The sequence below is a fragment of the Mustela putorius genome, unplaced genomic scaffold (genome assembly GCF_011764305.1).
Source record: "Mustela putorius furo isolate JIRA1106 unplaced genomic scaffold, ASM1176430v1.1 tig00000127_pilon_pilon_pilon, whole genome shotgun sequence".
NCBI classification, from domain to species: Eukaryota; Metazoa; Chordata; class Mammalia; order Carnivora; family Mustelidae; genus Mustela; species Mustela putorius.
The window spans coordinates 961,011-979,069 of record NW_025421288.1 but is presented as its reverse complement, the minus strand read 5'-3'; the positions used below and the strand labels follow the sequence as shown (position 1 = coordinate 979,069).

Here is an 18,059-nt window from a genome sequence, read left to right as displayed (position 1 = left end):
TGACTCAAAATGAAATGGGTCTGTGCTCCGTGGTCATTCTACTATATCTACAAACAACCTACTGGGAGAAGATTCAATTGTCCACACTGGGATGAAAACATAGAAATGATTTCTATCAACCCAATCTTATTTAAGCTGTTACAGGATTAGAAATTTGAGTCTTCTGTTTTGCTTTGTTTTGTTTGTTTGTTTTTCCATTTCAAGTCAGAGTTTGTTGCACCATAACTTCCTCATTGCATTTTTCACTTCTGCATTTCTCAGAGTGTAAATCAGAGGGTTGAGCAAGGGTGTCCCAATAGTGTAGAACACAGCCACCATCTTGTCCATTGGAAATGTAGTTACAGGACGATCATATGTGAATATACATGGGACAAAGAATAAGATGACAACGATAATGTGGGAGGTGCAGGTAGAGAGGGCTTTCTTTCTTCCTTCTGCACTCTGGTTATTCAGAGAATGTAAGATAAAAATGTAAGAGGTAAGCAGGACAATGAAACTTACCATGCAGATAGCCCCACTATTAAAAACTATGAGTAAATTAATTAAATGAGTGTCCATGCAAGCAAGTTTCAACAAAGTTGGCATATCACAGAAATAATTATCGATAACATTGGGTCCACAGAATGGTAGTTTCAAAGCCAAGAAAATCTGTGAATAAGAATGGATAAAAGATACCACCCAGGCCAGATTCACCATTGTACCACAGACACGGTGGCTCATGATAGTTGTGTACCGCAGGGGCTTACAAATAGCCACATAGCGATCTAAGGACATGAGGACAAGCACCAAGATCTCCATGCACCCAAAGAAGTGAAATGCAAAAATCTGGGTCATGCACTCATTGTAGGAGATGACTTTCTTCTCAGATACAGAGTCTACTATCAACCTCGGAGCAGTGGTTGTTGAGAAGCAGGTATCAGCAAAGGATAAGTAGAAAAGGAAGAAGTACATGGGGCTCCCAAGTGTCCGGCTGAATCTTATGGTCATCATAATCAGTAAATTTGCCATCAGAGTTGCAAGGTATAGAAAGAAGAAGACCACAAACACGACTTTCTCTTTCAGAACATTCTGGGTTAGCCCAAGCAGAATGAATTCACTCACACTGCTATTCAATTCCATGGTTACAGGGAATGTAGAAGCTAATCATCTGCAGAGAAAATTGGGGAAATAGTGACCTGGCTATGGTGATGAAATTGGACTCAAAATTGCACTTATATATTTCTAATTCCATCAACACATAAACCAATGGCTCTCAGTTTTTCATATATTCATATATCGAAATCCCTTGGGAAACTTGTTTTTTGTTTTTTAATGTTATGCCCATGCTTTAACAATGAGCATTAATTGAAGGTCTTCTTATGTGGACCAAGATTTTCAGGGGTAACAAAGCTCTCACGTAATGGTTAGTTCTGCCAAGTTCTGAGAACTAATGACTTTGCTGTATGATTTTGATCAGGTCACTTCAAGGTCTTGAAGCTTTATCTTCATTTGACAATTAGACACCCTAATAGATACTTTATTAAGGATATACCTATGTGTATGATGTACTTACAATGTAAATGCAGCTGAATTACTGAAAAAGATTATCCCTTATTATTTTAAAATGTATTCACTTGGAGACTCTCTCTCAAAATAAACATTTCTTGATTTGGTCACCAGTTTGCCTTTATTATTCCTGACCTCTTGAGTACCTTGCTTGGATTATGCTTTAAGAAGAAATTACTTCCTAATTCAGCTTCATGGCAGCCATAGTTATACTTTCTTCTAATGCTTCCATTTAGGAAATTAGCACAATTTATTTTTATTCTGTCTACAATATTTCTGTACATTTTAATATTGATTTCAAATAATGTAGAATTTATTTTAATATGAGTTTTGAGAAGCTCTTTCTGATAAATCAAAATTCTTCAATAACAAAACAAAGTAGTTACCAATATATACTAAGTACATACTAATATCTTCAATCTATGTAAGGGGGCATATAAATATTTCCTCAGCCTCTTTTCATTCAAGTCAGAAGGATAACACACCTTTAGATAAGATCATTACTGATATAAGAATTACATAAAACCATATGTGATAATACCAAGTGAATTTTGATTTCAAAAGAACAACGGTCACTTAATTATCAATTGGCTGGTCAGTGAAGTTTCAAAAATAATAAAGAAGTGAAGTATTGGCCTTAAATATGTAAACTGGATTTTCCAGCACAGTTCTCTGAAATTCAATTATGCCATAATTTACTCTCAATTTCTCTAAATAGAATATAAACTTCCCATTCACCCTAATAAAATTCCTTATCTAAATAAAACTTAAAATTAATTTGCCATCTAGCTAAAATAATACTAGTGTTGTATGATAAACTAGAGATGCTATAACTATACACTGTGATCAATAGTTCCAACGATCCTGACAGCATTAGAAAAGAATAAAAATAATGATTGTTTTGTTTTAAAACATTAGATTCCTGGGGCATCTGGGTGACTTTAAGAGGTTGTAATAGAGATGATTAGGGGCAAATAATGGACAATCAGTAAATCCAAGTGATGTAGCTCTATCTTGTTCTATTTTAAATAAGCAAAAAGAAGATTTGGGGCATTAAGACAAGAAAATACCATTTATAAGATATGCACATAATATGAGATCAACACCACCACTCATAGTTCTATCACTGAATTCAATCACTACTATCCCTTCACACTCCCAGACTGTCTTATCTTTCAGATTTTGGGTGACTTCACAGTAATAGAGCATGCTTCTTCTTCTCCTTAATCCTAATTTTAAATTTTTGCCTGTTTAAATTTTACATTTCAAATTATATTGCTACCAAAAGATATCCCTTGGTTTTTTCAGGTCAATAGACTTCTACCTCTATCTCTTCTATTAATATGTGCTTTATTAAATACATACATATGTTTAATATATATACTTATTTAGATTATACACACAATTTGATTTTGCAATCCCAGATTATATATGTTTCTTGTTCTGTAATCTTCAAACATCACTGAAACAATATTCCTCTTTTATTAGTTTTTTTGACATTCACATTTTCTTGCAAGTTCAGTGTGGCCCTTTGCTTTATGTACAGAAAAATCTGTATACAAAGTTTCACCTGTGATCCAGAAAGTTTCTGTGGTACAGCACAGTCAAGCTAAAGCAGGAATGGGATGCTACTAGATAGCATTTTCTGTCCCTAGTATTCACCCTCCACAGCATATAAAACATCAAATCCCTATCATCATTGCATGCAAGAGAAGGTAAATCCTGAAAGATCAGAGAAGGATGCCATCTGATACCTTAACTTCCAGTTCTGTAAAAATCGGGTTCTATAAACTGCATGGTGAGGAATAGGGAAAACTAGATACCCAAATGAATAATGGTGAAGAGGAAGATAGGGCAAGGAGAGCATAGAGTCAGAGCAGGGGAGAGGAGAATGAGAGTGAGGAGACACCATGAAGAGAAGGGTTAGGGGAGAAGATAGAAAAGGCATACAAAAGAGGGGAGGTGAGCAAACCATATTGGAGAGGGTCGTTTGACCTGAGGTTTTATTGGAGAGTTCAGCTTCTTTCTTCCTGACCCACCACATGATCCCTCACCCCAAAACCAGACAGAAGTTGCAGGGGTGAATCATAAGCAGAGGATTAACAAGGTCTTAAAACCCAAGTGTATAGAAAGTTCACTCTTAGTTATACCCAGCCCAGAAGCATCACCACTGACCCAAAACTTTGCAAATCAGTGGCCTCCCCAAGAGAGAAATTTCTCCCAAGTTGGCCGCAATGCCATGCTGAAGTTTCTTGCTCTACCCCACCCCTATATTAAACAGAGATGATCTAAAAGTAGGAAATCCTTGCACTGAGGTCAGCAAAGGTTTGGGAAGCCTTAACTACCTCAGTACCCCATGGGTGGAAATAGTGTCCAGGAACTTCACCATTTGTTAGAAGACCCTCTGAATATAGATTCCATCAGATCAGGCTTGACAAGGGAATGTGAGGAAATGATCTCAGACAAACTAAAAAGCTTACCTCTTTGCTTATGAAAAAATAGATGACTTCCAATAGAGCAAATTTTTTCGTATCTTCAACTTCAATTTACTTAGAGGCTGAATCATATGAAGCTTGAATAAAACATGCAAACTATACTTCATTGAGATTTATCAATGTTTTTATCACAAGAGGTGATGGGATGTAGAGAGTTTATGCAGAAAAGGGACTCTGCATGTGGTCCTACATCACATAGTTCCACCCCCAAAACACGAATTTAGACAAAAACAACAAGCTCTAGATTGGAGTAGGGGAGATGTTCATAAAAAAGAGAAATTTCTTAATTCAGTTCCTCAAAACTTTGTGAAGGAACCTTATCCCTGCACTCTGAGAGAGAAATTCCTTTGAGGCTGCCTCTCTTCCCAGAGTTGCTCCTTTGGAAAACATATGAGTAACTGGTTTCTTCCACAGCACTGCATATTTATGGCAACTCTCACACAAGTTAACAAATGCCTAAGGCAGGCATCCAGCCTCAGGAACCCCAGGAAAACCATTACTCCCAACCGTCCCAAAGGATGTCCAATGTGTCAACTTGTTCAGACGGTCCATGGGCAAACACATGCTTTGGGGCCAATTAGTTAGCTTCAACTCACTGTGAACTGCAGGAGAGGAAAATCTGTTCACTTCTCCGTAAACTTTGCTTCAGCCCATCTCTTCTAGAAGCGTGAAAGTTGTTGAATCCACCTAAAGGTTTAGATACATGAACTATGTCAGATAGACAGACATGAGTCCTAGCCTCACCATTATTTGCTATGTGATGTTAAGCAAGTTTCTTACCTTCTTTAATTTCCATTTTCTCTTAGGAAAAGTCAACCAGTAATAAAAATTTCTCTTTCTTTTTTTCTTTCTTTCAACTTTCTTTCTTCTTTTGAATACTTTTTTTAGAGAGAGAGAGAGCACAGGAGTTGTTGGGGGGAAGGCAAAGGGAAAGAAAGAATTTTAAGCAGGCTCTACACCCAGTGAAGAACCCCACACAGGGCTCAATCTCTTAACTATGAGATCATGACCTGACCCCTGAAATCAAGAGTCAGACCTTCAACTGACTGAGCCACCTAGGTGTCCCAAATACACACACACACACACACACACACACACTCACATATATATACATATATAAACACATATATACATATATACACACATATATAATTTTACATATATATACATATATATATATATAATTTTTAACATTAATATTCAGTACTCCCTTTCCAAATCTTAACTACGTTTCTAAGTTAATGTAGAGAGGAAGAAAGGAAAGAAGGAAAGGGAAGGAATTTTTGAATACATGTCTTCTGTGTTTTCTTTTTCTTTTTAAATGTGTGTGCCATCCATGGGGTACTGGGTGGTTCAATCAGTTAAGTCTCTGACTCTTAATTTGGGCTCAGGTCATGGTCTTGGAGTCATGAGGTCGAGCCCTGTGTCAGACTCTGCATTCAGCACAGAGTCTGCTTGTCCCCCTACTGTCCCCCTCACTCTGCTCCTCCCCCTACTTTTTTCTCTCTCTCCCTCTGAAATACATACATACATTCGTACATATATACATACATCCATACATAATGTATACATAAGTCTTTAAAAAAAGATGTGTGCCATTCCACATAGCCACACAGAAAGATATATGCCATTCTTCATATCCACACAGAAAGTTGCCTGAGAATAGTTATAAGCTATCAAAGATGATATAGATTGCATCATAAATTACTTTTCCAATGGAAAATCATGTTACTACCCAGCACTCTGGTTCAAGAATCACCTGCCAGGTGTGTCACTGTCTGCTAGGCACCTTCAATGGGGATGAGGTGAGCCATGCAGGGTACAGGGGAAGGACACAAGGTGGAGGCAGGAATGGAGGTGAGAGGTCTTCACAAAAGATTGCACAATGCTTTGCACTCTTGCTGAAGGGTCTAGTGGTAACCAGCAAGCCGCAAGCCCTGGTATCTCACATAAATGTCTGAGAGGAAATCATACCCCAACACTTGGCCTCTTTTATTACAAATGGACTGGAAGAATCCTAAGAATGGTGTTTGGTGTGTCACTTAAGATCTCATTTGCAACAACGTGGATGGAACTAGAGCGTATCATGCTTAGCGAAATAAGTCAAGCAGAGAAAGACAACTATCATATGATCTCCCTGATATGAGGAAGTGGTGATACAACATGGAGGCTTAAGTGGGTAGAAGAAGAATAAATGAAACAAGATGGGATTGGGAGGGAGACAAACCATAAGTGACTCTTAATCTCACAAAACAAACTGAGGGTTGCCGGGGGCAGGGGGTTTGGGAGAAGAGGGTGGGATTATGGACATTGGGGAGGGTATGTGATTTGGTGAGTGCTGTGAAATGTGTAAACCTGGTGATTCACAGACCTGTACCCCTGGGGATAAAAATATATGTTTATCAAAAATAAAAAATTAAAAAAAAAAAAAGATCTTAGAACCTCAGCTTCCCCATTAATTAAATGGGAATATGAATACCTACCTTTAAAAGGCTTCTGTAAATCTTAAAATATCTAACATAGGGAAAGAATGAATCTCTGGCTCAGAGAAAGCACAGAAGAAATAGTCATGTGTTATTATTAATCTTACTTAAACATGAGGAACTGAGAACCAGTGAAGTGAAATACCACACAAAGTTCCCACAGCTAATTGGTAACAGAACTGAGCCTAGAATCCATATCTCTTAAGTATAAGTCCAAATCTCTTTTATGTTCATATTATGTGCACAGTAAGGTCATAAGATTTCTTTGCCTGGAGAACAAGAACAGCCAATGAACGAGCTCCTGCATTAAACCTCCCTGTTCAAAAGTCCTAAACAAACTCCTTACATTTTAAAGAATTATTAAGGTCTCCAGTTCTGGTGGGAAAATTTTGGAGGGTTGTTTGCAAGGAGATCCTGAAGTGGCCAAAGGCAAGAAGCTGAGTCAACAATCTCATGAAGATTCTTCAATCTCTGAGTCAAAAGACCTTTAGTGCTCATTAAATTTCTTGTACACCATAAGACCAGATGACATTGAGGTTCCAAATTCTGTCAAAACAATGCCAGGATTTCCTGAAATCACTTGACTATACTCATCCCATCATGAAACCTGTGGAAATAGAACAAATACCAACTGAGGTTTGTCTTTTTTTTTTTTCAGCATAACAGTATTCATTATTTTTGCACCACTCCCAGTGCTCCATGCAATCCCTGCCCTCTCGAATACCCACCACCTGGTTCCCCAAACCTCCCACCCCCCACCCCTTCAAAACCCTATGATTGTTTTCAGAGTCCATAGTCTCTCATGGTTCACCTCCCCTTCCAATTTCCCTCAACTCCCTTCTCCTCTCTAACTCCCCTTGTCCTCCATGCTATTTGTTATGCTCCACAAATAAGTGGAACCAGATGATAATGGACTCTCTCTGCTTGACTTATTTCACCCAGCATAATCTCTTCCAGTCCTGTCCATGTTGCTACAAAAGTTGGGTATTCATCCTTTCTGATGGAGGCATAATACTCCATAGTGTATATGGACCACATCTTCCTTATCCATTCGTCCATTGAAGGGCATCTTGGTTCCTTCCACAGTTTGGCGACAGTGGCCATTGTTGCTATAAACATTGGGGTACAGATGTCCCTTCTGTACAAAGATACATCTGTATCTTTGAGGTAAATACCCAGTAGTGCAGTTGCAGGGTTCCCAACTGAGGTTTGTCTTAGTTTAAGCCCCCTCTGTCCTCAACTTAACATCAACCAGGGCACTGATTTAAACTCTGCTTATTTAAAGTTGTATCTTACAAAGGAAGGTTTCAAATGAATAATTTAGAAATTCTGGCTAGATAAACCCAACTAATACAATGAAAACTTGAGGAGAGAAATGATTTTAATTGGATCAGTAATAGTTCAGGGGTGCCTGGTTGGCTCAGTGGGTTAAAGCCTCTGCCTTTGGCTCAGGTCATGATCCCAGGGTCCTTGGATCGAGCCCCACATCAGGCTCTCTACTCAGCAGGAAGCCTTCTTCCTCCTGTCTTTCTGCCTGCTTCTCTACCTACTTGTGACCTCTGTCAAATAAATAAAATCTTTTTTTTTAATAAAGAAACAGTCACAATTAAAATTCAGATCACTGGGAGCAAGACTTATTATTTTCAGAGAGTGGAAGAGGGAACAGAGTGTGAAGAATGAGAAAATGCATAGACAGCAGTGGCTTTATTTTCTACTCGAATTTTGTATATACATATAATTATAAATATAATATATTTTATATAAAAGATTATAAAATATAATTTTATATATAATATATGAAATTTTATCTATATAAATATATATAAAAATATATACATGTATGTACATATATACATATAATTGTATTTTATATAAAAGTATATAAAATATAATTTTATACATATTATATAAAATTTTATATAGAGAGATAGAGATACCATTACCAAAATCTAATATCAGCAATAACTACATTCCTTTGCCAAACTTTACTTTGGTGTGTTAATGTTACAGATATACTTAAAGGGGCATATGGGAAGATACCTCATTTATGCACTTATTCAATAGTTATTCACTGAACTCCTACATAAGGATGTTCTAGACTATTATGATACATAATGAAAAAAAAATTCCCTGCCTCAACTAGAGCATACAGTCCATGAGAGGAAACTGACAAAACAAAAAATAAGAAAATTAAATTATATCAGCATATCAGAAAGCAATAACTTTTCTTGAAACATAAAAAAAATAAAATAAAATAAATAAGAGTAGATGGGGAAGTGAGGTCATGAAATCCAAGGTATGAGTTCCTCTTTCAGAACATAGTCATATGATGTACGATCTCCTATACTGCTCAGTTTATGAGAATTCTTGATCTTTTCCACCCTTGAGTCCTGACTGCTGTCTTCATTGATCAGAGAGATCAATATCCTACACATAAGTTTCTTTTAACTTGAAATAGTTTAAGTTTCTGTTTCTAATCTCTCAGATTTTTTTTGTCATTCCTCCACAAAGATTTATCAAAACATGGGATGAGTGGCAAGAGTTTTGATGGGTAATTTCTCTTCCTAATCTTTTCACTGGATCTTACATATTAAGTAAACATAATCTCCAACACTTTTTAATTTACTATGAATACTGAATTACCAAATCCGAATTGGTAAGTGAACTAACTGTGAAAATATTTTTCCTGGCACCATATTACTGGCTTTTTGTCTTTTCATTTTTCTTTTTCTCTTTCTTTTCTTTTCTTTTTTTTTCCAATATATAAGCTCCTATTAAAGAGGAAAAAAACACACAAAGATTTTGTCTCGAATATCTGACTTTTATTCTTCACAATTTTTTTGAACTTCAATGTTTCATTTGTCTCTACAAACCACCATTAGTCTGTTTCATATTTTCTTTATGGCATTTTTCATTTCCCTATTCCTGAAAGTGTAAATAAAAGGATTGAGCAAAGAAGTTAGGATGGTGTAAAAGACAGTCACCATTTGGTCAAAGGAGAAAACAGGTGCAGACCGTGCATACACAAATATGCAGAGGACAAAGAAGAAAACCACAATAGCGACATGAGATCCACAGGGGGAGAGAGCTTTCCACTACCCTTCATGGGTGCTCAGAGAGAGCAAGATGACAACATAGGAGACAAGCAACAAAGAGAGTATTATGATGCAGATAGACCCACTGTTAGCAACCACCAAAAGGCCAAAGATGTGTCAGTGCAGGCAAGCTCCAGTAATGGGTACAAATCACACATGAAGTGATCAATGGTATTGGGGCCATAGAAGGGCCGGTGGAGAGTAAAGAAAAATTTTGTCAGGGAATGCAGAAAACTCGCCATCCAGTCTATACCATCAGAATGCCACAGAGCCTATAGCTCATGATGGTTGTGTAGTGTAGGGGCTTACAGATGGCCACATAGTGATCATAAGCAATGGCTCTGAGGACAATCACCTCCAGCCCAGCAAAGAAGTGTTCAGCAAAGAGCTGGGTCAAGCAATCTCAATGGAGATGGCTTTCGTCTCATAGAGAGAGTCCACAATCATCTTGCGGGGCAATGACAGTGGAGAAGCAGGCATCCAGGAAGGACAGGAAAGCCAAGAAGTACGTGGGGGAGCTGAGGAGTACTGGGCTGTTGCTGATGGTTACGACAATTAGCCAGTTGCCCCTGACAGTTGCAATGTATCCAAACAAAAATACAAGTACTGTTTTCTGAACTTAGGATTTTGTGAAAGCCCCAGGAGAACAAACTCAAGTTACAAAATTTTGGTTTTGCATGATTTCCAAGGGAAAGCTCAAAGCTGCCAGAAGGACCATGTAGAGGCTACAATTATGAGAAAGAAAAATGTGTTTCAGACCAGTGTAAAGTGATACGGTCGTCATTAAGAAGTTGGTGCATCTACATAAAAAATTATCTTCTGTGTTTCTAGCATCACTGTGAACACAAAATTCAAATTTGTTGAAGGTGGTAGTGGAAGCTCAGGAAGTACTGAGGAGGAGGAGGAGGATTCTAAGGAAAGGAGCATGACACTGGAGTTATCATGTCCACCCCTGAGCACAGAATAGGAGCAGAGTACATTTACATGCTATCCCTGCCAGAAGTTTGCCTGATCTGCAAACAGAAGAATAACGTTCAGGTTAAGAAGCACTTGCAAATCATGGTTACTCTCAAATATTTCTTTAAACATCTGAAATGAACATGGCCTTTAAGGTGAGTTCATTCATTCCTTATAAAAGAGAAGATACATGGGAAAGCTCCATACAAACACAGAGCAAGTATCCATGTGTTGAGTTGCTTGGTTGTTGTTTTTGTTTTTGTTTTCTTCATCATTTTAAAATAAGAACTGGAATTTAGAAGGGGAAAAAAAAAACCTATACCAGAGTGTTGGCATGTTTACTAAATTAAATAATACCAAAACAAAACAAACAAACGAAAAATAGTTGTAGGCCTAGTGCCTAGGATACAGTCCATGTTAGGTCTTATCCTTATTGTACTGATATGAAACTCATGCATACAAAGATAAATTTAAGAATAGAAGTTAGATCTGGGATATTAATAGAGAAAATTTAGTTCTAATACCTAAGTCTTTCCCACTGTGTCAACAGAAAGGAACAAGCCTTTTCCTCTCCTTGCAAGAATGAAGAGCAGGTTGGCCTTTCAACTCTCCACCCAGCTGTAGAGGTTTAAGCCTTCTGATTCCCTTGTTCATGTTTGGATGAGGCCTTTTGATGAAGAACACAGAATAAATGAATGTAGAATCAGAAGATAATGCCCAATTACTTAAAGATACAATCTATCAATGGCATTATTTTTAAGCACTGTCTACACACACAGTAAGCTTGAAATTTTAGATTATCATAAGGTAAAATACGTGGTTTTATTTTAAATCACGGGTTTTAAAAATATACTAATTCTAAAGTTGCAGTAAAACTGCTTTATTCATGCACTCATTTGCAAAATTCCTTTGCATTATTTCCAGACTGACAAACATGTTTGTGTTCCTTATAGTAGTAACTCCCGCACTAAAGGTTATTCTAAAGTGAAATAGGGTGGTATAAATTTTTTTTAAGATTTTATTTATTTATTTGACAGAGATAGATCACAAGTAGGCAGAGAGGCAAGCAGAGAGAGAGAGAGAGAGGGAAGCAGGCTCCCTGCTGAGCAGAGAGCCCGATGTGGGACTTGATCCCAGAACCCTGAGATCATGACCTGAGTTGAAGGCAGTGGCTTAACCCACTGAGCCACCCAGGTGCCCCAGGGTGGTATAACTTTTATAATGGAGGATGATGTCATGTAATTTATGATAGTGAAAATTTAGATATATCTAACGTGGTCAACAATAGGAGGATGCTTCTGCAATTCAGGCTATGACAGATTGATAGCACCTTATACTGACAGTGAAACACTAATTAATAGTGTGAGGACATGAACGATGAAGCATTTTTATAATGTGAAAAGAGAAAAACAACAAATGCATAATAACTCTGCCCATTTATACTGACATGTTATATAATCAAAATCAAGATGTGAACATACAAAAATAATAGACTTTTATTTTCAGTAAGTATCTAGAGAGAACTGTATGAAGTTTAAAATTAAAAATCAAGTTTACTTTATTTAAGATGATTTATTTATTCTCGAGAGAGATTATGAGCAGGAGGGGCAGAAGGAGAGGGAGAGAGAATCTGAAGCAAACTCCATGCTGAATGCAGAGTTGCAGAGCAACTGCAACAGGTTTGCAGAGCAGTCGGAAGCAGACTCTGCAGAATGCAGAGGCAGAGCACTATCTCAAGACACTAGATCAACCACCTGAGTTGAAAGCAACATTCAGATGCGTAAGCCAATGGATCACCCAGACACCCCTAAAAATCTTCAAATCCACAACACCATCATTTTCCATCAACTTAGCAGTTCAGAAAAAAAGGAGAGGGAGCTTGAAAATCATTTTATCAAGTGTCCAGTATAATTAATTTGTGTAGGTGGAACTCTCATGATAACATAACATAGCTTCTTAAACTAAAAGTGTTAAACTGTTATAAGCTTTTCACAAATAGATGTATCATGGCCCAAATTTTCCCGAAGATTCAAAGGTCTATTCTTCCTCAATAGCCATACTCTTCAATACACTGGAGGTGCACCAGAGATTGCTCAAGGACCTTCGTGGCTGTAAATGGAACTGTGAACCATCTCCAGGGCTGTGACCTGGGAAATTTTGCCTCCCTACTCTCCCCTTTGCCCACTATTTCCTTCCCACTCATTTTGGCACAAAACTAATTCTAGCATCAATCATTCTGAAAATAATAGAAATTCCCATTTGAACACTGAAGTAAATTTATAAAACTATATGAGAATCCCAAGAATTCTGACATTGGAACGTTTAATGTCTTCATTAATCTCTCCAACCCTTTCTTCGTGTGCTTCTAGATGCCTATCTTTGTTTTACTCAACTTCCTTCTTTCCCTCAGCTTATCTTCTAGATCACTGATTCCCTTTCTGTTTCATTTACCCAGACTGTTAGAGTATCCAGTTTAGAATGCAACGCATTTTTTTTGTAAAAGATTTTGTTTATTTATTTCACAGAGGGAGATCACAAGTAGAAGGAGAGGCAGGCAGAGAGAGAGGGGGAAGCAGGCACCCTGCTGAGCAGAGTTCCTCCCAGGACCCTGAGATCATGACCTGAGCCAAAGGCAGAGGCTTAAACCACTAAGCCACCCCCGTGCCCCTAGACTGCAACTCATTCATAGCATTTTTTAATCTGACCTAATTGGATCTCATTTCTGCCCTTAGAGATTCTATTGTGACTAATACTTTATTCAAGCCTAGCTCTTGACTTTGATTGCTCTCCTGAATTATTTCTCTGACATCTTGCTTATACCCATATCTAATAGTTCTGTGGTAGAGGACATTAAAGAAAAAAGAAACAAGCAAAATTATATGAGGAATTAATAGTATAGTCACCATTGTATGTAATATTCTATAATCCTATTTCAGGCTGAATTTAAGATTTTATGCACTTATTAGTACATATTAGCCACATATGAATGTCTTTTAAAAAATTATTTATTTATTTGACAGACAGAGATCACAAGCAGGCAGAGAGGCAGGCAAAGAGAGAGAGGAGGAGGAAGCAGGCTCCCCGCAGAACAGAGAGCCCAATGTGGGGGTCAATCCCAGGAACCTGGGATCATGATACCTAGCTGAAGGGAGAAGCCTAACCCACTGAGCCCCCCAGGAGGCCCAAACAAATAAAAAATAGGATAACATGACTAGGACCTAAATAGGTATATGTGGCATTACATCAGCATTTGGATTTAACCTGAAGATGAAAAACTAAATAAGTTCTAATTTCATTAGCCTTGATGTACTAGGTACTCCTAACCCTCTAAAAAATGTTTGCATTCTAACAGCTACTATTTATTGATAACATATTATTGTGTCAAGTGCTGTCCTGTGAACACCACGTGGATTATTTTGTTTCTAAATCCTTTGAGACTTTTTATATATGATTTACATTAAAAATGAAGATTTAGGGTGAAAAAAAGTTATATAGCTGGCCCAGTGGTCCACGGCTAAGTGATAGACTAATGCTTGCATTAAACTTGGTAGCTGGACAACAACACCATTCTTTTAACTACTATCTCACACTTTAAAATACTCTGCAAATGCAAAAATGTGCATTATAAATCTCACCATTTGTCAGTCTCTTGAAAATTCTGGTGATGGCAATCTCCTATACTGCACAGAGAAAAGCCCCTTCAATGGCTACCCAACATGTGAAATGAGTCCCAAGTCTTACTTGTACATGTAAGAGGGAGAGGAAGAGTAACTCTGGCTGACAAGGTAGAGAATGTTCCCCACTACTTATCAATCTTCAGCATGGTCTCCAGGAAAAAAGTAAAGAAGCAAAAGTTTCCTTCTTGGGGCACCTGGGTAGCTCAATGGGTTAAAGCCTCTGCCTTTTGCTTGGGTCATGATCCAAGGGTCCTGGGATCCAGCCCCACATTTGGCTCTGTGCTCTGCAGGGAGCCTGCTTCCTCCTCCTCTCTCTCTCTGCCTGCCTCTCTGCCTACTTGTGATCTCTGTCAAATAAGTAAATAAAAATCTTTAAAATGAAAGAAAGAAAGAAAGAAAGAAAGAAAGAAAGAAAGAAAGAAAGAAAGGAAGGAAGGAAAGAAAGAAAGACCTGTAATGTGTTGGAAGTAGAGTAGCAACAGGTGCTTGTTAAGAATAATGAATAATGTGAAAAGATGTATGTCTAATCTGAAATCTACTTTTTATTCCTCAGTACTTAAGCTATATATGTCATCATTTTAAAACTAAAGGACACAATATTTAAAGATTAAAGGACTTTTTCTCTTTTCCATTTTTTTGTTAAAGGAGAAGGAATGGCAGGTCTGTATACTCTGAATCTAGGTAGCCCTGGGATTGAAGCTTGAGGGAAACTTAGACTTAGTTCATAATGTCCCTGGGGAGAGGGTGCATACCCAGGAGTCTGTTGTCCTACACACTCCTGTATCCTACCTATTTTTATATCTATTCACATCTGACATAAAGAAGCAATATTGAATTGATTCATCAGAAAAATGAACTTGCAGAAGCACTTTCACCCGTGGTATTGAGGGACAGGTGTTATTCCCCTGTGGTGTTAAGGAACAAGTATTATTATCTTTTCACTAACAGTTTAGAGAGATTCCCTGAGCAGAAGAACCATCTGACCAGGACCACATTCCTAGAGAAGCTGATCCTCTAAACACATGACTCAACAGCAGGACTCCAGCAATTATTTCTGGAACTCTGGACCCTACTTCAAACCACACTTGACATCTTCTACTTTATTCCATGCCCTGTTTTCTCCATCACTAATTACTTGATTCTGTTAGCAGAAATGAGAGCTGTAACACTGAAATAATAGTGTGAAGGTGGGGGAGACAGATAATATAACAAACATGTTATTTGTGCAAATATTAGGTGAAGTTTCAAAAAACAGCTTTACAAGTCAAAAATGAGAGAGAACAGAGACAGATACACGCACAAAGAAATGTATGAAATGAGGGGAATTGGTCCAATTGGTCCAAATGTATGAAATGAGGGGAATTGATCCAATAAACCATTCTATCCTCAGATTTAAAATCTTGCCTTCATCATTTATTAATATACAAAATCTATACCAAGTTTCCAAAGATAGATGGCTTATCTCTGGGCCATTTCTTCCATTCGTTAAAGTTCTTTATTAACAGGCCTACAGAAAAATGTTTACAAAGCAGAGCTTTATGGTATGTTCTGGTTCATAGAAGATCCTGTCCCCTATCTCTACGTCCCTCACACTGGTTTTATTGCCAAGGATGTTCAAACATAGCTACACATACATACAAATTTAAGAATCAAGTTTATCAATTTTATTTTATTTTTTTAAGATTTTATTTATTTATTCAACAAAGAGAGAGATCACAAGTAGGCAGAGAGGAAGGGAAAGGGAGAGAGAGAGGAGGAGGCAGGCTCCCCACCAAGGAGAGAGCCTGACGCGGGGCTCGATCCCAGGACTCTGGGATCATGACCCGAGCCGAAGGCAGAGACTTTAACCTTCTGAGCCACCCACGCGCCCCAAGTTTATCAATTATAATGAAAATATACTTTGTCATTCTGGTGAAGGGGTGTTATTAATTCATTATAGAAAATGGTGTCTCAAAATCAGGGCCTTACTGGGCAGAGCCAGCAAATTTCCCAAAGGACCACTGCCTCGGTGAATATCCAGGGTGAGATAGAGTGAATTACTGCTGGAGTTCTAGAATTGCAGGGAAAGAGGAGGTACTTTTGTATTTGCTTATTGTCTGATTAGAACACAGAAAGATACTTCAGTCTTCCGACTGGGATTAATGATGGAGTCCATAAGATAAGAAATGAGGAAAGACTACTCAAACTTGGGACACAGATGTCACTGGTGACCTTGAAATGAGCATTTTCAGTGTTAGGTACTGAAGTATCCCTGGAAAATGTTTAAAGAGAATAGAAAGAATTGGGTAACAGGCATCAAAGAACCTCTTAGGTTTTGCTACAAAGAGGAGGAAATGAAATGGAGTAGTATGTGACAAAGGAAATAAGACCAAGGGAAGATTTCATTTTAAAAATAAAAGAAATGACAGACTGCTTCTTTGCTGAAGCAAATGATCCATCAGTAAGGGAAATATAGGTGAAATAAGAGATGCCTTTATGTAAGTGAAATGGAGGTGAGGCTCAGAACACAGATTGTAAAGAGATTGGTTGCCTTTGGATAGGAGCAAGGTTATGTGTTTACTGGAGATGGTAAGAAGGTGTTATATATTTGAACAGATGCTGATAGATTGATAGTCATGGATCTGTGGAAATGTTCTTCTGATGACTTAATTTTTCTCAGTGAAATAGGAAGCAAGTTCATTTAATGTTTCTCCATTAACTTCATGCTGGCAATATCTTTTTAAGAAGATATCTTCTCCAAACTATGACACCCTTTTACTCTATTTTGCTATGCAATTTTATCATGAATGGTACTGAAATGTTCAGTTCTAATAGAGAGAGAATCATATGATTTATAAGCTAACATTATTAACAGCAAGTTCCTATAAAGGGGAGTAAGATCAAAACTTGTTTCAGATGTTACTGTTAAAAAGTCAATCTGAGGGGTTTGAAGAGGCGAGGGGTGGGAGTTTGGGGGAACCAGGTGGTGAGTATTAGAGAGGGCACAGTTTGCATGGAGCACTGGGTGTGGTGCAAAAACAATGAATACTGTTATGCTGAAAATAAATAAATAAATAGATAAATTTTTTTAAAAAAGAAGAAGAAGATGAAGAAGAAGTCAGGCACTGGGGGGTTCCTGGGTGGCTCAGTGGGTTAAAGCCTCCGCCTTCGGCTCAGGTCATGACTCCAGGGTCCAGAGATTGAGCCCCACATTGGGCTCTCTGCTCCCCAGGGAACCTGATTCCTCCTCTCTCTCTCTCTCTGTCTCTGCCTGCCTCTCTGTCTAATTGTGATATCTATCTATCTATCTATCTATCTATCTCTCTGTCAAATAAATAATTAAAAATCTTTAAAAAATTGTTAAAAAATAAAAAAAAAAAGAATACAGACACTGAACTCTGAAGTAATATGATTAACAAGAAAGCTATTTAATGTGAATGAACTTGTAAGAGTTAAGAGAAGAAATTTGCATTCAAACTGACAGGTAAAATTTCAACACAAATGTTAAAAACAGCTCTTACCTATGTAATAGAAGATGGAGCTTTTTGATCTACTTTTGACACTAGAAAAATTCACAAACAGAGTACAAACATTTGAGGCTAGGAATATCATTAAGATCCTTCCAGTTCTGTAATTCTAAAATTAAAACAGAAACATTATATTCCTAAATTTTTTACTCACAACCAGTTATTTATGCTGCCATGGGCTTTTTCTTCTCTTTTGACATGAGGCAAAATGAAAACAAGTAAAATGAATCCAGGAATGAAGAGGCAGAGAATAACAAAGGGGAATGCCCAGGGAAAAGCATCAGGAGAGACTTGTTTAAAG

General features: G+C 37.6%; 1 protein-coding gene across 1 annotated transcript; it reads right to left on the bottom strand.

Moving 5' to 3' along the window:
• Positions 1-204: 204 nt before the first annotated feature.
• On the bottom strand, positions 205-1,119 carry LOC101691515 (olfactory receptor 4C11-like). The gene has a single exon (XM_004781644.1). It carries the CDS (start codon positions 1,117-1,119, stop codon positions 205-207), a length of 915 nt encoding a protein of 304 aa, XP_004781701.1.
• Positions 1,120-18,059: the final 16,940 nt, after the last annotated feature.